A 19,943-nucleotide genomic window follows, 5' to 3' on the forward strand; every position below is an offset into this window, starting at 1 on the left:
ATAAAAATTAATTTTTCTATAAATTTTAAAGTTATTTTTTTAAACTAAACTGTAAAACTTATAAAAAACATAGCACTATTATGAGGTAGAGTGAACATGTGTGAGTAATGAACATCTGAATAGGGTTTTTATACTCTATAAATAATTTTAGTTAATAAGTATCATGTGTCTTTTAATATTTGATTGTTATATATATGATAGAAGGAATTGTGAGGTTGAAAATGAGAGAATTTTAAAACTAACAATAAAATGAAATTATATAAAATAGACTTAAAATAAATATATACACCATTAGATTATAAAAATACTTTTTGCGATCTTATAATAATTTTAATGAGAAGGAAAACATTATGGATATAACAATAATTATAAAGATAAAACCACACCTTAATCAATGTTTAAAGATATATTTGACTGAATTGATAAATGCTTATAGGTGAGAGACATAAAAGTAGAGAGAGGAAAAGAAAGGCTTTCCTTGTTTGGCTTATTCACTCAGCTGGGTAGTTCGGTTAACTTGTGTTTCTTTTTTTCTTTCTCTCTCCCCGGTATAGAGTAGGGCTTCTCCTATTGGTGGCACTTCTAACCAGGCGGCGTAAAGCTCTATCTATCTTCCCCTAGCTCATCCCTTATCCCCTCCTCTGCCCATTTGAACCCTAATTACAAACAAAAGGAAGAAATTTATTCAGATCGAGTCCTTTCTATCATTGGGTCACCATTGTAATTTTTTTCTTGTATAATAACTTGATTAGGGTTAGGGTTCGAATTTGATCATCAACAAATTGGATCAAAACAAACCGGGGGCAAGGTTTTCATGCTTTGGCGATTCACACTTGGTTCGCGATGGCGGCCAATTCCGGCACCAAATACGTCTCAGTGAATCTGAACAAGTCCTATGGCCAGCATTCCACCGCTCTTGGATCCGTACGATCGCAGCGCCCAGGAGCCGCGGTGGTTCCGTCACGGCCACGCAGTTCACACAAGGCTGGGCCCAAGCTTTCCGTTCCGCCCCCCTTGAACCTTCCTTCTCTGCGGAAGGAGCATGAGCGCTTCGATTCTCTGGGATCAGGAGGTGGGTCTGCTGGCCCTGGTGGTTCCGGAAGCGGTTCGAGGCCCAGTTCTGCTGGTTTGGGCTGGACCAAGCCCGTCACGGAGGATGTGTCGCGGCCTGTCATCCAAGGCAAACCCACCGTGACCGCGGCTGCACCGGTTTCGTCTGCCGTTTTGAGAGGAGAGGATTTTCCTTCTCTGCGGGCCACCTTGGCACCTGTGCCCAGCCCAAATCAGAAGATCCAGGAGAATTTGAATTCCATTCCGAATCCGAAGCAGAAACATTCACTTGGTGATGAGAATGCGTTTGTTGATGAGAAAAAAGAGGGTCCTTTGGTTACTGATCAGTCGAGTGTTTCTCGCAGTGTGAATGTGGTTGGTGGTGGTGATGATGCGCGTGGTTCTCGGGTGGTGAATACGAAGTATGGTCTGGGGAGGAAGCAGGAAGAGTATTTCCCAGGTCCTCTACCGCTGGTTCGGTTGAACCCTCGTTCAGACTGGGCTGATGATGAGCGTGACACGGGCCATGGTTTGAGCAGGGAGGGCAGGGATCATGGATTTCCCAAGGGGGAGGCTTATTGGGATTTTGATATTCCCAGGGTTGGTGTTTTGCCTCATAAGCATGATAAGAGGGGACCGCTGAGGGGCAGTGAAGTAGGAAAGGTTTTGAACAGTGAAGTGGAGGCTTTTGATAGGATGGGGCCTGAAGGGAATTCCTGGAGGAGTTCGAATTTGTCCATTCCTAAGGATGCTGGAAATGAGAGAAATGGTGTCAGTGTTGGTCCGAGGCCGTCAAGTGGGAGTCGGGATGGGGCGAAGGATGGTAATAAGTATGTTCCTTCACCTTTTAGAGATGACGATGTTGGAAAGCGGGATTTTGGAAGGAGGGATGGTCAGGGTGGGAAACAGAAGCCCTGGAACAATGTGATGGAACCTTATGGTGATAGGAATCGTGAACAACTCAACAGAAGCAGAGCTGATTCTGTCCAAAGCTCGGTTTCAAGGTCAGCATTTTCCTCAGGTGGTAAGGGTCTGCCTGTTAATGATCCTCTGCTTAATTTTGGTAGAGAGAAGCGGGCTTTGCCGAAAAGTGAAAAGAATTTGTTGGAGGATCCGTTTATGAAAGACTTTGGAGGTTCTGGTTTTGATGGAAGAGATTTGTTTTCGGGTGGTCTTGTTGGGGTGGTTAAGAAGAAGAAGGATGTGCTGAAGCAAACTGATTTTCATGATCCTGTGAGAGAATCCTTTGAGGCTGAGCTTGAAAGGGTTCAGAGGATGCAAGAACAGGAGCGACAGCGAATCATTGAGGAGCAAGAAAGGGCAATGGAGTTGGCTCGCAGAGAAGAGGAGGAAAGATTAAGGCAGGCTAGAGAACAGGAAGAGAGGCAAAGGAGATTGGAAGAAGAAGCGAGAGAGGCAGCATGGAGAGCAGAACAAGAGAGGATCGAAGCTGTGCGGAAGGCTGAAGAGCAGAGGTTAGCCAGGGAAGAGGAGAAACAAAGGATCCTTTTAGAAGAAGAGAGGAGGAAACAAGCTGCAAAGCAGAAGCTTATAGAATTGGAGCAAAAGATTGCTAGGAGGCAGGCTGAGGCCGCCAAAAGTGGCAGTAATGCCCCGGTTGTTGTGGAAGAGAAAATGCCTTCTATAGTGAACGAGAAAGAAACATCAAGGGCTACAGATGTGGGTGATTGGGAGGATAGTGAAAGAATGGTTGATAGGATATTGACTTCTGCATCATCTGATTCGTCAAGTGTGAATAGGCCATTGGAGATGGGCTCTAGGTCTCATTTCTCTAGAGATTTATCTTCCACCTTTGTGGATAGAGGAAAACCAGTTAATTCATGGAGAAGAGATACATATGAGAATTGGAACAGCTCTGCTTTTTATTCACAAGACCAGGAGAATAGTCACAACAGTCCCCGTAGAGATTTATCTATTGGTGGAAAGGCATTTATGAGGAAAGAATATAATGGCGGTTCTGGATTGGTGTCTTCTAGGACGTATTATAAAGGAGCAATTTCTGAGCCTCATTTAGATGAATATGCCCATGTAAAACCGCAGAGGTGGAATCAATCTGCAGATGGAGACCATCTTAGCAGGAATACAGAGATTGATTCTGATTTTCATGAAAATTATTTTGAAAAATTTGGTGATGGTTGGACGCAGGGCCGCTCCCGTGGCAATCCATTTCCTTCATTCCCTGAGCGTACCTATCCAAATTCTGAATCAGATGGACCCTATGGCTTGGGGAGGTCACGGTATTCTGTCAGGCAGCCTCGAGTACTTCCTCCTCCTTCACTAGGTTCTGTACACAGAACTTACAAGAATGAAAACGAACACCCTGGTCCGTCTGCTTTCCTAGAAAATGAGATGCATTATAATCAAGCAACCAGGAGTGACTCGACCCTGGCAACGGGTTATGACAATGGGAATCGAGGACAACCTGAAGTAGTGGATACCCGGCCAGAGACTGCTGAGAACGAGGACCATAAAGTGGAAACCACCCCTAGGTGTGATTCTCAGTCCTCACTCTCTGTTTCAAGTCCCCCAAGTTCTCCAACACATCTCTCTCACGATGATTTGGATGACTCGGGAGATTCCCATGCGATACTGACTTCTGAAGATATAAAAAATGACCCCCTCACAGCACCAGATAATGAATCCATTACAACAGCTGCTGGAGCTGGAAATGAGAATGTAGTTGCTCCATGTGCCGTGTCTAGTGGTGAAGATGATGAATGGACTACTGAGAATAATGAGCAGTTCCAGGAACAAGAAGAATATGAAGATGAAGATTATCAGGAAGAAGATGAAGTGCATGAAGGAGATGACCATGCTCAACTCAACCAGGATTTCGACGATATGCATTTGCAGGAGAAAGGTTTGCCCCACCTGATGGATAATCTGGTATTAGGATTTGATGAGGGTGTCCAGGTTGGGATGCCTAATGAAGAGTTTGAAAGGACCTCAAAAGACGAAGAAACTACATTTATGGCTCAAGCTTCTGGCCTCACCCTAGAAGAACGCTTATCTTATGACGAAGACGACACGAACCTCCAACCTGTTAATGATACCTCTCAGGTGAATCTTAACAGCACTCCCAGTGTGTTCCAGGAATCAGAGAAGCCAGCTCAAGATTTGGTCATTCAGCCTAGTGATTCTCTTTCCCCTGTGGTGTCTGATAGTTTAGGTAATGTGGAAGCTTCTAATGGCCTGTTGACCCATCATAGTACACCAGGTTCAGTTACTATTGCCCCTTACTACTCGTCTTCTGGTCAAGCTGTTACCTCTAATGTAGCTGCTGCTCCAAGTCAAGCTGAGGTACCCATTAAGCTTCAATTTGGTCTGTTTTCTGGTCCATCTTTGATACCGTCACCTGTACCAGCCATACAGATCGGTTCTATACAGATGCCATTGCATCTGCATCCACAGGTTGGCACACCCCTTTCTCACATGCATCCATCACAGCCTCCTTTGTTTCAGTTTGGCCAGCTAAGATATACATCTCCCATATCACAAGGTATAATGCCTCTAGGTCCTCAATCAATGTCATTTGTTCAGCCTAATATACCATCCAGTTTCTCTTATAATCAACAACCTGGAAGTCAAATGACAGTTCAAACTGGTCCAGAAACTTCTGACTCCTTTATAAAAAATGAGATGAGACATCATTCTGTAGACAGCCAACCTGGTAATTCTAGAAACTTACCTCAAGGTTCACCGCCAAGTGAGGATGCAGGAAACATCACTGGAATAAAGCAGGGTCGAATTGAGGCTGCGCAAGATCCTAATAATAGCACTAGGACTTCTACTAGTTTCCAATTGGACAAGCAGGAGAACCAAAATGTAGTTGGAAAGAACACTAATATTCCATCCAATTCTAAAGGATCAGAAGTTCATGCCGTCATTAGAGACTCTCCACATCATTCAGTTTCAAAAGAGAATTTTACCGAGTCAAGAACACAATTTCCTGGATCCGGTAGTAGGGGAAAACGATATATCTTTACTGTGAAAAATTCAAACTCAAGACCATCAGGCCCATCTGCAAGGGTTAATCGCCCAGAACCTGGAGGATTTATGAGGAGGCCGCGACGTAATATGCAGCGCACTGAGTTTCGAGTTCGGGAAAGTGGTGATAAGAGGCAGTCTACTAGTTCTGTCTTCACTGATCAGTTTGGGTTGGAGAACAAGTCAAATACCAATGGAAGGGGAGCAGGCATGCCTGGTAGGCCTGGTCCTAGGAAGGCTATGAACAATAAATTCGGAAAACAGATTGTTGAATCAGCTACAGAGAACTCACAAGTGATGGATTCTGGAAGCAGAGTTGAAAAGGTTGATGGAAAAGAATCAATAAAGACTCAGAACTTCTCACATCCTGGAAATCTCAAAAGGAACTTGTGTCCTGAGGACGATGTTGATGCTCCATTGCAAAGTGGAGTTATACGTGTGTTTGAGCAACCTGGAATTGAAGCTCCTAGTGATGAAGATGACTTTATTGAAGTTAGGTCAAAGAGGCAAATGTTAAATGATCGGCGAGAACAGAGAGAGAAAGAAATTAAGGCCAAATCTCGGGTTGCAAAGGTTTTAACTCCTATCTGTGCTTTTTAACCTTATGTCAAATTCTTGCATCTTTCTTCATTGTTTTTTTATTCAATGCTAGGTGCAAAGGAGACCCCGTTCCAGTTCACAAAGTGTTGTGGCCGTGACCAATTCTACCAAAGGATCCATCTCTCCAGTTGAAGTGGTTAACAGTATTCATGCTGCTTTTGTTGCTGCTGAAGTGCGTGGAATGACGAAGATGGATGCCTCTTCTGGATTTAATTCAAGCATGTTGTCCCAAGCATTACCTCCAATAGGAACACCTCCTTTGAAAATTGATTCCCAAACTGAGTTAAGATCTCAGATAAGCAGGTAGTTGCCGACTTGCAGGATTTCTTGATGGTTATCATTGTACAAGAATCAAATGTATTTTTTACTTCTTACAGGTCACTTCAGACAAGTGTCCCAGCTGTTTCTGGTAGTAGTGAAAAGGATCCTGGCTCTGGTGTGATATTTGAAAGCAAGAACAAGGTTCTAGATAATGTTCAGACATCTTTGGGCTCTTGGAATAATGCACAAATTAGTCAACAGGTTCGAACTCTCCTCCCTCATTTTGTTAGAGAACTATGGCAATTAAAACTGTATCATTTATGATTTTCCTGTGTTCTTTGTCAGTATTTAACTAATGTTTGATTATTTGGATTCAACAATTCTAGAAACATGATTTAATCTCATTATGTGGTTTCCTTTTGTTTCGTTGTTGCACTTTATCTCCTTCAAAATTTAGAACCTGTTTTTTTTTTCTTCAACATACAATTTAGTTCCACGGAGGAGTTACGCGATGATCAAATTTGCCAATTTATTTTTTTGGGAGGGATTGAAATGTCGTTTTTTTCCAGGACTAACTTAGTTGTTCTGAACTTTTTAGAGGTGGGATGTTTGGGGATTAAGAATGTTGTACTTTAATACGCAGTATTGAATTCAGGCGTATGCATACATATTTTATTTGTTCTACTCTTTTGTTTTGAATCTAAAAAAATTTTATGACAGGTAATGGCACTTACACAGACACAACTTGATGAGGCTATGAAGCCTCAAAAGTTTGATTCACAGGCTTCTGTTGCCAATATAACAGGCGCTGTTAATGAAGCCAGTTTGCCATCATCTTCCATTTTGACAAAGGAGAAAACCTTCTCGTCTGCAGCCAGCCCAATTAATTCCTTGCTTGCCGGAGAGAAAATTCAGTTTGGTTAGTAAATAAATTTTTGCATGCGATTCTTTAGTCATTCATTTATTGTAGTAACATTGATAGTAAGTTTTCTGGCAGTTTGAGGGAATATTTCTGGATTTTCAGTTTCCTTACTGATGGAGGATTTTTATTTTGTATTCAGGGGCAGTAACATCTCCAACCATTCTTCCATCTAGCAGCCGTGTTGTGTCTCATGGCATTGGTCCACCTCGATCATCTAGATCGGACATGCAAATGACCCACAATCTTGCTGGATCAGATAATGATTGCAGTCTTTTCTTTGATAAAGAGAAACATAGTAATAAATCTCATGGTCATTTAGAGGATTGTGATGCTGAAGCTGAAGCTGAAGCTGCTGCTTCAGCTGTTGCTGTTGCTGCCATTAGTAGTGATGAGATTGTTGGAAGTGGATTGGGTAATTGTTCCGTCCCTGCTCCAGATGGAAAAAGTTTTGTCGCTGCTGATATTGATAGGGTAGTAGCAGGTGGATCTTCTCTTTCATTATTAGACATTCGTATTTTTCTTTTTTTCTCTGGACGTCAGCTCTAATAATTTGACTTGACATCAATTTGTATTCTGGAACTTCTTATTTATTTATGGTAGCTACTTGGGCAGGAGTAGGTGTTGAGAAGCAGTCATCTAGTCAATCTAGATCCGAGGAGCCTCTTAGTGTATCCCTTCCAGCTGACTTATCTGTTGAGACTCCACCAATTTCCTTGTGGCCTCCCTTACCAACTACACGAAATTCTTCGGGTCAAATGATTTCTCATTTTCCTTCTGTCCCTCCTCATTTTCCTTCAGGCCCTCCCTCTCATTTTCCTTTCTATGAAATGAATCCGATGATGGGTGGTCCTGTCTTTGCTTTTGGACCACATGACGAGTCTGCATCTACAACACAGTCGCAGCCTCAAAATAGTACTACATCAGCGTCAAGACCAATTGGGAGCTGGCAACAGTGCCATTCCGGCGTGGAATCTTTTTATGGACCTCCAACTGGATTTACTGGCCCTTTTATTGCTCCTCCTGGAGGCATTCCAGGAGTCCAGGGGCCACCACACATGGTTGTTTATAACCATTTCGCTCCTGTTGGACAATTCGGTCAAGTTGGCCTGAGTTTCATGGGTACTACTTATATACCTTCTGGAAAGCAGCCTGATTGGAAACACGTCCCTACTTCTTCTGCCACAGGGGCTGGTGAAGGAGATATGAACAGTATGAATATGGCATCTTCGCAGCGGAATCCTGCTAACATGCCGTCTCCAATTCAACATCTCGCCCCTGGTTCACCACTTATGCCAATGGCCTCTCCTGTGGCTATGTTTGACGTATCGCCTTTCCAGGTAAAATTTTGCATGTCTTGCGCGTTGGTTTGTGCAATAATCATACATACTCTTTTATGCTTGTTTTACAGTATCTGGGGTTAATATGGTTCTTGTTTGGGACTCGTGAATATTATAACTTAACCTTGTACTAAAAGACAATAAAAGTCATCAATAAGTGCTCGTTTAATATTATGTTCTGTTTAGTGTGGTAGTTTTTCTTAGTAATTAAATATTGTAAACTTTTGCCAGCCCTCAAATGAGATGTCAGTACAAGCTCGATGGCCACACGTTCCTAATTCGCAACTACCTCTGTCAATGCCATTGCAGCAACTAGAAGGGGTGCAGACTTCTCAATTCAGCCATGGTCCTTCTGTTGATCAGCCATTGAATGGCAAAAGGTTTACTGGCTCTAGAGCTTCAACATCTTCTGATGGTGATAGGAGTTTTCCTAGAACTGCTGATGTGAATGTTAATCAATTGCCTGATGAACTTGGATTGGTGGAGACTTCGAACTCTACTGCTAACAAAACTGCACAGAGTGTTGTGAACAAGACTCCATCCGTGATCCCCATTACAGAAGCTGTGAAGGTTGACGTTCAGAATGGCAGTGGTAACAATAGTAATAACCAGAACGCAAGTTCTTCTTTCAAGAGTCAGCCCTCACAACAGATTAATATTTCTGCCCAGCAATCTGACCATTCCTCAGGACATACTAATTATCAGAGGGGTGGTGTTTCTCAGAGAAATAATTCTGGGGGTGAATGGTCGCATCGTAGAGGGTACCAGGGAAGAAATCAATCTCTGGGTTCAGACAAGAACTTTTCCTCGACAAAGGTAAAACAAATATATGTGGCTAAACAGACTATTAGTGGGGCATCAACAGTGTCATGAGGAGCACGAAATATCAGCTGGATTTGAAAAACCCGAGGAAGGCTTTATTATTAATTTTTGGTCTGGCAGAAATAAATTTTTTGATTAAGTTGCTTCTACTTGGGATGTTGATTGTTAGATTGGGATTTTTGCTGGCCACAACAAATTCCATACGGGGTGCGGTAACTATTTAGCATGGTAGTGTGGCTTTGATGGACACGGTCTCGTTTTGCAATGGTGTATCTATCAACCAAGCTTGGTCGATCTTTGTTTTCTTTTGTCGGTAAAAAAACAAACCAGGCAGATTATTTATTGGGTTTTGTGTATCCAAATCATTAGTTGCCCTCGTATATTCTTTCCATTAATAAGTGGGAAGTATCAGTTTTGAGGAATGCTAGTTTTATTTTCTGCTTGAATACTTGGTTTCTGAGTGTTTTGAACTCTTTTTGTTTTAGAATACTGAGACCAATTAGTAGTTGATCATGGGTTGGGTTTTAGTTTTATTAATTTTAAAACAGCTGAATGAGGGGAGTCTGGCAAATTTCTGTAAGTTCATGTAATTGTGAATCTACGTCCTTGCAGCCCTTGCCAGAGTTTCTTTATTTCTGCATGCGTTTTCTTTGTCAATGTCTCTATGATTGGTGAATAAAATGCCAAAACAATATTGCAAAGCTATAATGGCTAGAAATACAATAAAAACCGTGATAAATAAATAAAACCCCAAATCTTATCTATAAAATGAGTCTTGCCTAGTCTTGCCTTTCATTCCCCTTTATGCAGATACTCGTTGATATGCTATATAGTCCATAAATAAAGTATGATACATTTCTTGTTCAAAGGAAGTATAAACTTTCTACCCCTTGAAAACATTACCTACCATATGACCCTTGTAAACCTTGTTTAGAGGCGAAATATAGATTACTTCAATATCTAGGAAAATTTAACTATACGGTATAATTTAAAAAAAACAAACTTCAATGGACAGTTTCATGCTCATGAGTATGTCATGCTTAAGTACCTCTTCATTCCCAAGAAGTCATCTTCTATAAATATCCCTTTAATTTGAAAATTGAAATTGTAAAAAAATTGTGTGATTAGAAGTTATGACTTTCGTCTTCTTCTATTTATTTGTTGTCAAAATTGTATTTTTAATTAGTTTGAATTTTTCTTTATTTCATATGTATGAAGTACGAGTTTTTTGTTTCTTTCTTTTAACTGTTTTTGTGAAGTGAAAGAACAATTTGTGTCATGTTGTGCTAGAATGAAATGGTGTATGAGTAACGTAATTTTAATATAAAGTGTGCATCTTAATCATGCATTCTCATCTTTTTTTGTTTTCATTAATAAAGAACAATGCGTAAAAAAATGTGAAAATAGTTTACGTTTTCAATTTGTAATTTTCTTGTTAAGATAAATTTTTAATAAGTTATTTAAGATATTGAATTTGTTTTAAGATTTAATATATTTTTATTATTTTGTAGGAATGCTGAAAAAAAATATTTTTGTTGTATTAAAAAATTAGAAGTAAATTAAACAAAGCACATATGATTTCTTGAGTACCTATAAATATGAATATGATTTCTTTAATGTTTTTGCTGTTTTATATTTTGTAGTTGGTTTTAATTTTTCAGAAGTTTATTTCTGTGTATATATAATGATTATATGATTAAAGGTGTGATTTCATTTGATATATTTTATTATTATTAAATTAAAAATTGAGGTCAACAAAAAGCATTGTTTGTAGAATTAAAACAATATTAAGTGCTCTCTAATTAGAAAGACTAGAAAACATTTTAGCTAAATTTATTATTTGTTCTATGTTAACGAGCAAAAACAACAATGTTATAAGTAGCTTAGTGAGTGGATTAAATTTGAAAAAAAAAATCAAAATACCCTTTAATACCTAATAATTAAAATACCCTTTAATACCTAATAATGTTCTTGGTTTGAGACGTTTTTAAATTAAATAAGAAGATAAATGCATAAAAGGAAAAAGGAAGAAATTAAGGAAGTTATGATGAAATTAAAAATATTGTAATAAAGTGACGTAAATAATACAAAAGATATTTAATTGTTTATATAGACAAATGTTAATGATTTTTGTTCTAATAATAAGATCTTTTAATTAATCTACCTATTTGGTTGTAGATACAATTAGTAATTATCATTTTGATTGTTTATGTTGTATTGATCCATGTATGAAATTGAATCTTGTATGAGTAAATAAATAATTCTTATTTTGAACTTGATGAAATTAAATTTAATAAGTTTTATAAATATTTAAGTTGTATAATAGGTCGATAAATGTCATTAGTTATAAATGACAAGAATAAATAACGATAATGTGAAGATAAGTCAGAGTTTGAAACTCTTCACAATCGTACCGTCATTCATTTAATGTTATTAGATATGACATTAATTTTCAATCAAGATAGGAAGTCACTATCTCGAAAACATCAAACTTAAATTTGTTTAGATATACTTTTTGACATGATTCATAGCTCATTGATATTAACTTTTTATGAGTAAGAGAATAATATCTTTATAATACTAATTATTTGCTTATAAATGTAATTTTTCTTAAATCCTCATTGAACAAACTATGATTTTGTTGTTCTGAAGATTTGTCTTGACAAGAACTTAAATAAGTAAGGCACATGTTTCCTTCAAAATAGAATTCGTGCATTTGATCATATTTGTTGTGATATAGGTATACATATTGCCTTGATTATATGTCTTAGTTCATTTTTCTAATAGTATTTGATATTATAGTCAATAAATTAGCAATGTGAGATACTTTATTTAATAAGTTTTAACAATATAATAAAAAAAATTTCTTAAACATTTTTCTGCTTGTATAATATTGTTCAATTAAAGCTAACGAGTATCAGCATCTGTGTTAATGAATGATCTATTTATTATCTTCGCTTCTAGGTAATTCTTTATAGCATTCTTTATAGCATTGATTTATACATTATAATTGATGTTTTAGTTTATAATCATTTTATCCACGGATCTTAAAAAAAAAAAAAGTAACTAAAATAATATATTAAAAAATAATATATTTAATCATTATTATTAATATATATATATATATATATATATATATTAGTGTTAAAGTGTTATATCATTATGAAATAGGTTAATCCATTATTAAAAGAAATTAAACATAAACAGTTTAGTGTTTAATGAAAAAATAAATATAAATATGGTCTATTAAGAAGACTTTTAACAAAATATTTCATCATAAAACACAAAAATTATATATATTTAACCAACATTCTTACGTAATATAAAAGTAGACATTCTTCCTATATTTAATTTAATTTAAAAAAAAATGAATGTTTCAACCCACCTCTCATCCACTCGTTATTATGATTGACAATGATCACACAAACCTCCTAATGAAAATCTCCTTTTATTTTCCAAAATGTTATTATATCACAAAAAGAAAGCAGTAGGAAGGAATTAAGTTCAGAAATTTTGGTTATAGAAAACATATATGAATATCGGAAGTATTTCTTGAGAGAGAATCATAATTATTATAATTATTACCGGAGTCAAGTAACGAAACACTAGCATGCTATGCTACTATAGCCTGTCCCACGCAATGATCTGCTTCTGGTACCATCAATGTCAAATATCTTAATTAATAGTACCATTCAAAACAAACAAGAAGCATTTAAATCGAATCATACGAATTAATGTTTATACACATTATTAGTATACTTTACTGCACCACCAAAAGCCAGAGTATAAGATGCCATGAATTAACAACTGCCATTTTATATATTAAAAAACTAAAAAACAACGGAAAAGCCATACATGTTCCATGATGACCAAGAGAGAGGATTCTAGATCTCACTATAATGTCTTAAAATAGCAAGCAGAGCAACCTTATGATGTGTCCTACACAAGGGTTTTCAGCTCCTTCGCACTGCCACCAATAGGGTCATCGCGCCCTCTCTTGCGGCAGTTACTACCAATCTTCAATTTTTCTTTTTCATTTCCATTTTGGCCCTTCAACCAAACACCGAACAGTTTCAAACTTTCTCCACCGCTCTCATCATCCACTTTGGGTTCACACCCACCTACCGCATTTTCGTCATCATCATCACGAATACATTCAAAACGCACCGCATCGTCGCTGGACCCACACGTTCCTTGCCGAATGATGCGGTTGATCACATCCGGGCACACGTTCAGTGACTCCTTCAAAAACGACACCAGTTCGTTGCACTGCTTCTTCGCACGCGCCAGCTCGCCGCTCAATTTCTCGTTGTCCTTCTTCAGTTTTTCATTCTCGCCCGATAAATCCGCGCACTGGATCGTCGTTGCACCCTCCACCGACCCCGTCGACGTCGAACCCATGTCGTCGCCGCCGCCGGAGTGCGACGCTGAGATGTTCCCTCCGCCGGATTTTCCGGTTGCCGGAGATTGCATCACCGTCTTCCGCCGCTTGATCTCGGCGAGGAGCTCCTTCTGCCCTCGCTTGAAACACTCGTTGGCGAATTCCCATTTGTCGGGAACGATCTTTCGGAACCCCTGAAGTAAAAAAACACACAAACGTATCTTCAGCGACAAATTTATAATTTGTTAAAAATCGAACTAATAGTGCAAGACCCACTTTATGCAATTCCACCTTAACTAACCGTTACACTTTAACAATGTATATACTAAATGTTGAGTACCATAGATATAAACTTACATATTATTAAAAATAAGTTTTTAATAATATATTGACGAAAAATATTTTTTTTCTTAGTAAAAACATTACCAGAAGCATAAGAAAACAAAATTCATTAATGAGTGACAAAACGAAAAAAAATAAATGCACATTAAACTTTAATACTCAAAATTTTAAATTAAATAAGAATAAATACAATGTATGTTTGAAAAATATGCTAGAAAAGTCTTATACTCATTTGAACTTCAATTAATGATTTTTTAAAAAAAATAATATTTTGACTACTAAATTTTAACAAATTTCTTCTTACAACATTCTCTTCTTATTATGAGATATCATCTCTTAAATAATTTTAAAATATTAAAGATAAAAAAATAGAAAATCAATTAAAAAATAACACCTAAAAAATAACACCTCAGATTGTAAAAAAAAATTATCAAAAATTAAAAAATCTTCTTTTTAAATAATTCATCTGTAAGACATAACATCTGAAAACACATGTATTACTTATTTCTATATTTTTTTGGAGAAATGTTTTAATTAAAGTAAATTAAAATTTTGAAAAAACCAAATTTGTTCATTGAAATATATTTTTTAACTTTTAATGAGTCTAACATAACCAAAAGTAATTTTATTTTCGGTCTACATCAGCCTGTTCATTCCACCCCGCAATGAAAATAATGAACTTTTTTTCCAGTTAAAAAACAGTGAAAAATGAAAGAAATTAAGGAAAAGAGGGAAAAATAAATAAAACATGATCCGCGCAATTCGCCATTAGCCCACATCCTAGAATAATCGGATCGGTTTATACAGTGGCTGCGCAACTACTGTCGCCACTATTTAATTAATTTTACACTTAAACAAACGCAAGTGGCAACTACAATTTTCATTCAACAAAACTTAAAATTATAAAGGATTTCAGCCACCAACCCCACTTTCTATATCATCCCTTCATGATATAATAGAGTTTATCTTTTACCAACCATTATTTTACCTTTGAAATAATTATCACCAAAATCAACCTCATATTAAAAGCAATTTAACAGTAATAATCATATCCATGCATTATATATGGAAGGTATTTTTTCAGAAGATAAGACCAAGAGTTTGATGTCAGATACAAATAATTATTGACACATTTTTTCTTAAAAAATAATTATAAACCTAAATGAAATTCTTGTATATTAATTTATATATAACAATATATTTCACCTCGGCAACCAACATTTCTTTCTCTATAATCACTTTGTTCAATCTCATAGAAAAGAGTGTCTTTATCTTATTCAGTTCCATCATTTATTTATTTATTTTGACTTTCCGTAATTACACTTTCGATGTTTCTACTATATTTTCTTTGAAGTTTGAAAATAACCGAAAAGCACTTTAAGGCCTTGGATGGGAAATTAGGCCACCTAACAGAAAAGATCTAAAGCACAAAGCATCACGTGCCTTCTACCACACATAAATCTCCTCTTCAAATCCTACCGCATGTGTAGTAGTAATCTTCCACGAAACAGAATATTCGGTGTGGAAAAATACTTTAAAAACACTGATCTAATCTAACAACGATGCTTCAACAATCAAGAGACAAATTCAAAGCAACCGAACCTCCATATTAATTTACAGCACACTTTTTTGTATTCGATATACGCCAAAATGATCCTCGGGTTGAAACTTCCACACAAGATTCCAATCCCAGGCTTTTATTCATTTAAATAACCAACCAAATTAATCAAATCACACCACAGGAAAAAAAGCATCATGCGTTGTTAATTTATTCCACTCCGAATCCGTTACGCAAATATGATGAAATGCACCAAAATTGGTTTCCACAATCGTCTAGAATTAAGACCCTAAGAAAAAGGTTATGGTGCTAACTGTGTAATAATTTGTTCAAGGGTAGACGACAGAAGAAGAGTTAAAGAGAGAGAGACTTACATAGGTGTTGAGTTGGCGAACGAAGCTGGAGAAATTGTTGTGTTTGAAGTATTTGGGAAGCAAATCCTTAGCGAAATCGGCTTGTTTCCAAACGACAAAAGTGTTTCCCGTTTCGCTCCAGGAAATAACGTCGTCGGTGGCAGGGTCGTCCACCAACAAATACGTCTTCGTCAAAAACGGCGCTGGCGTCGAACGCTGTGACATTCCTTCCCGATCTACCCTTCACCTACCTCACAACTTTTTTATAAAATGAAAATAAAAATAAAAATAAAAATAAAAGCTATGCCTCCTTTGTTTGGTTTATTATCACCTGGTGATATAGTACTAATAATAATAAATAAAAAAAGACAGAAAAATAAGATGGAGAATTAGGAAGAGGAACTAAATAGGAGGAGAGCGGTTAGAAACTCCCAGTCCCAGCAATAGAAACCGAAGAGAAAGAAGCGAGAGTGAAACAGGGTAGAGTTTCTGGGACGATCAGAATCCATGGGTCCAAAGCAGAACCAGTTGTGTGAAATGAATGACAAATACCATAACTTGTTGTTCCAGAGAGAGGAGAGAGAAAGAAGGGAAAGGTGAACAGAGGTGTTATTGTTTCTGGATTCTTGCAGGAGACTCTTGCGTGTGTATAAATATATATATATATATATGGATTATAGGGAAGGATGGAAAAGAAAAGAAATGCAAGGCAATGCCACAAGTGACGTGGGTTCTAGAAATTTTTAGAGGCACTCAAGTCTAAAATTAATCACAGCGACGAGACCAGACGAAATAAAACGAACCCACTTTCAAGGATTCTTGGCCCCACCCTATTTGACTGCACCTAATCAACATCTTTGTTCAACATTTCTTTCAATTTTTTATTTTTAATACATAGTTTCCGTCCTCATAATCCATTTCATTATTTCTTTTATATGTTTTATACAAAAAATCATTTAAATATATTTTTTGATAAATTTTTATAGTTTTTATATTTGCATTTAATTTTATGAGTAAAAATTATTTTTTATGTGCTTGTGATTAAATAATACAGTGCTTTAGCACATACTTAGCCTATTTTCTCGTATAATGTTGGCAGTCGCTTTTGAAGAATACTTCCATCTTTCCAATCCACCCTTTTTACGTACGTTTTTTTTTTTTTTGGAAAAAGAAAATCTGGATTCTTTTTCATTGGGTGCAAACTCTTTTAGGTTACAACTAATTTAAACTGTTGGCTTTTATATTAAATGTTTTGTAAAATTTATATATTCTAAATAAAATGTTTTATTTTCAAACTGTTGTTAATTATATATTTTAAAATTATAACTTCCTCAAAAAATGTTTATTTTTATTATTATTTTCTTTACATTAAAGAACTACATGGGGTCAGTCAATAATCATAATTAATATGTATCGATTCTAAATAAGTTGTCCTACTTTTTATAGTTTCTGCTGTTAAAAAAGTAATGTTATTACTAATTATTCTTTTATACATCCTACAAAACAACCAACTTCATGATTTGTCAACAATCCTCATCCGCATTCCTTGAACATTTATTATTATTTTTTATCACAAACAAAATTTAACATGTACAACTTAGTTTTTTTATATAATTACTTCCTCAATAATAATAATAATAATAAAAATAAAGTTATCATTAATTATTATCATCTTAATACAGTTAGGATTGGTGGCGACGGTCAATACTAATCCATTCTACAGGGAATTTCCATCTTCTTCTCTAGTTTTTCAAAACCTACTATGACTAAATTTGCTTTTATAAATTCAAAACCATCGTAAAAAAAAAATATCATTCAGATTGAAAGGACCCGGAGTATCATGCAGTAAACACATTTTATTTTCAACAATGGACCGAAAGAGTCGAATACCAAAACAGACAATCCTCGTAATAACATGATTAGGTTTCTAAACCTGATTAGAAAATGTAATGACCGATTACAGAGTAATTGAGTTGGATTAAAAAAAGTTAAAAATTCATTATGAGTAATATAAATATGTTACTACTGAAAAGGTAGCTTGATAACATTTAATACATTAATTAAGAATTAAATCTAACTTTAAATATAATCAACTATTAAGATAAGATTTGTATTTACTTATATATTATAAAATTATCTTATTTTTAGTCAATTTGAAACTTATAATATATTCTCTCCCATACTAGAAATTAATGTGTGGTTTTATAGCGGGTAGAGTAGAACTATATGTCCAACAAACACAACTCTGATATGTTAGGAAATAGATTTTAAGTTTAACTCAATCCTATAAAATTAATCTTTAAAATAAAGTTTACACCTATTTATATATTATGAAATTGTATTATATCTAATTATTTGGAACTTTTCACACTGAGAGTATAAAAAGACCGTACACATCTAAAGAAAAATAATAATCAAGACAACAACAAAAGTTTCAAATTCAGAAGAAACGTAAAACCAAGATTATCAAAAATTATCCGATTATTTAAGAACACTTACCGTGTAATAACTTATTATTAAACATGTATCCATTACTTTATATTTTGAAAAATAGTTTCACGATAGAGAGATTTCTTATAAATGTTTCAAAAGATCATGGTTGAAATATTATAAAAAAGTTAAAAAAAAAGTTAATATCCCAAGTAGTATATATAGCTATTAATGCAGAATAATTATGAGGCTCAACCTGCCTGAAAAAACCATGAAGGGCACAGGGTTTTGGCAAGTATTGTGGTGATGTTTTTCTTCAAGTGTTAGTTTGTGTTTGTGAAAAGAAACTAGGAGTATCTTTCTTTTCCTTAGTTTGGAAAACCTTTTTCTTTGGTGGAAAAAGAAGAGCGTGCAATGTGTATTGATTTTTATAATGTGTGGACGTGTGATAGATTCTTTTATTTTACTTTTCCTAATACAAGAGAAGAGACCAAGAAGAATGGGAAAGAGTAAGAAGCTTATCGAAGTGGGTAAGGTGACTTTTTCTTCCATCGATCCCACCTACCACTTTCCATTTCATTTATCAATTGCTTATTTCATCGTTATCAATATTATTATGTTATCAATATAATTATCTTCTATTATGCAACTCCCATTTCTTCAATTTCTAGTTCTTTCTTTCTCATCCTCTTCTATTTAGACCTTTCTGGCCCTTGTGACCGCCCAACAATAATAGAATTGACCATCAAAGCAAAACCATAACTAAGCCAATAAAAGTAATAATACCAACACTAATACACTTTTTTTTTTCAATTAATCATTATTGAGAAATGGTTAAAATATAGAGACAGAGAAATTTGTCAAAAGATAAAAACAACCTCATACATGAGGGGTGGAGTAAAAGGGAAAGGTGGGTAGAAGGGAATAAATATTCAAATAAATATATATACAAGGTAACACGGAATAAAAAAACTACCCCAAAACAGTTTTTTTTTTTTTTTTTTCATACGAAAACATTTTTTTATAAATAGTTTCTAAAAAGAAATCAACTGGAAAGAATGAATGTGGATGTTATCCCCATTTTGTATGAAAAAGACTAAAGCTTTTTATTCGTGTTATATTGTTCTATGGTAAAGCTACTTGGTGTGCAAACATTGTTATGAATGAGTTGGTCTTAACATAGTTTCATCAAACAAATCCAATTACATTTTTGGCAACATACATTGGATGGAGATAATTTAAGGAAGAATGGAATATCGTGTGGTGTGTTTCCTATGCAAAAGTCTTTAATGGTGACAATAATTTCTATGTTCACACACAATAATTTAAGTCTTATGTTTCATTCAAAGTTGTTATTTCCCTGAAACTCCCCCTCTCTAGATAATTTAACATCTTATCTTTTACAGTTTTGTGTAATTATTTGTTATTGTTATGGAAGGTTGCAACACAAGGAGGTGAGCTTGATGCTCTTGCGGTAAAATGGTGAGAGAAACTTTATTATTATTTTTTTCCCTGATTGATAGTTATATAGTATTTGTGAATCTTTATTGGTAGATGCATCATAAAAAGAAAATAAATTTTAAGTCTCTTAAAATTTAAATATTTTTAAATAAGTTTTTATAAAATTTTGTTGATATGTTGTTTTAATTGATTTTTCACCATTGACTTGATGATTTTACTGTTATTTTATGCGATCATCTTGATTATTTGTTTTTATATGTTAATAAGTGAAATTGTAACTCATTCTTATTAAATTATTTTAGTAGGGAGAGGTTTGCTCCCACTATTTAAATGTGAATTCCAACCCAAATCTAAAGTAACTCACAGTCCAAAAAGAAATATTGATGAAATCATCCTTAAGGTAATGAATTTATGGGTC

The 19,943-nt window shown here is 35.5% G+C and overlaps 2 protein-coding genes across 4 annotated transcripts; one reads left to right on the forward strand and one right to left on the reverse strand.

Annotated features, from left to right (window-relative positions):
- The first annotated feature begins 464 nt into the window (after positions 1-464).
- LOC114175602 lies at positions 465-9,657 on the forward strand. Of its 3 annotated transcripts, none has more exons than XM_028060365.1 (7): positions 465-5,631; positions 5,711-5,961; positions 6,036-6,180; positions 6,640-6,838; positions 6,981-7,322; positions 7,454-8,178; positions 8,488-9,657. In XM_028060365.1, exons 1-7 carry the CDS (start codon positions 844-846, stop codon positions 9,049-9,051), a joined length of 7,014 nt encoding a protein of 2,337 aa, XP_027916166.1. In that variant the 5' UTR covers positions 465-843; the 3' UTR covers positions 9,052-9,657. The 3 variants fall into 3 exon arrangements, with proteins under 3 accessions (XP_027916166.1, XP_027916165.1, XP_027916164.1); XM_028060364.1 differs by having other exon boundaries at positions 467-5,631; positions 7,460-8,178; positions 8,410-9,657; XM_028060363.1 differs by having other exon boundaries at positions 468-5,631; positions 8,410-9,657.
- Positions 9,658-12,722: 3,065 nt separating this feature from the next.
- Positions 12,723-16,286, reverse strand: LOC114178782 (heat shock factor protein HSF24-like). Its single transcript, XM_028064873.1, has 2 exons — positions 15,656-16,286; positions 12,723-13,575 (listed from the first exon to the last, which is right to left on the reverse strand). Exons 1-2 carry the CDS (start codon positions 15,857-15,859, stop codon positions 12,940-12,942), a joined length of 840 nt encoding a protein of 279 aa, XP_027920674.1. The 5' UTR covers positions 15,860-16,286; the 3' UTR covers positions 12,723-12,939.
- Between the last annotated feature and the right edge of the window lie 3,657 nt (positions 16,287-19,943).

Source organism: Vigna unguiculata, chromosome 3 (assembly GCF_004118075.2).
Source record: "Vigna unguiculata cultivar IT97K-499-35 chromosome 3, ASM411807v1, whole genome shotgun sequence".
Lineage (NCBI taxonomy): Eukaryota > Viridiplantae > Streptophyta > Magnoliopsida > Fabales > Fabaceae > Vigna > Vigna unguiculata.

Coding starts and splice junctions, on each gene's coding strand:
- LOC114175602 (XM_028060363.1), top strand. CDS start 844: ATGGCGGCCAATTCCGGCACCAAATACGTCTCAGTGAATCTGAACAAG. Junction 5,962..6,035: donor TTAAGATCTCAGATAAGCAG/GTAGTTGCCGAC, acceptor TACTTCTTACAG/GTCACTTCAGACAAGTGTCC. Junction 7,323..7,453: donor TATTGATAGGGTAGTAGCAG/GTGGATCTTCTC, acceptor CTACTTGGGCAG/GAGTAGGTGTTGAGAAGCAG.
- LOC114178782 (XM_028064873.1), bottom strand. CDS start 15,859: ATGTCACAGCGTTCGACGCCAGCGCCGTTTTTGACGAAGACGTATTTG. Junction 13,576..15,655: donor TTCGCCAACTCAACACCTAT/GTAAGTCTCTCT, acceptor TTTTTACTTCAG/GGGTTCCGAAAGATCGTTCC.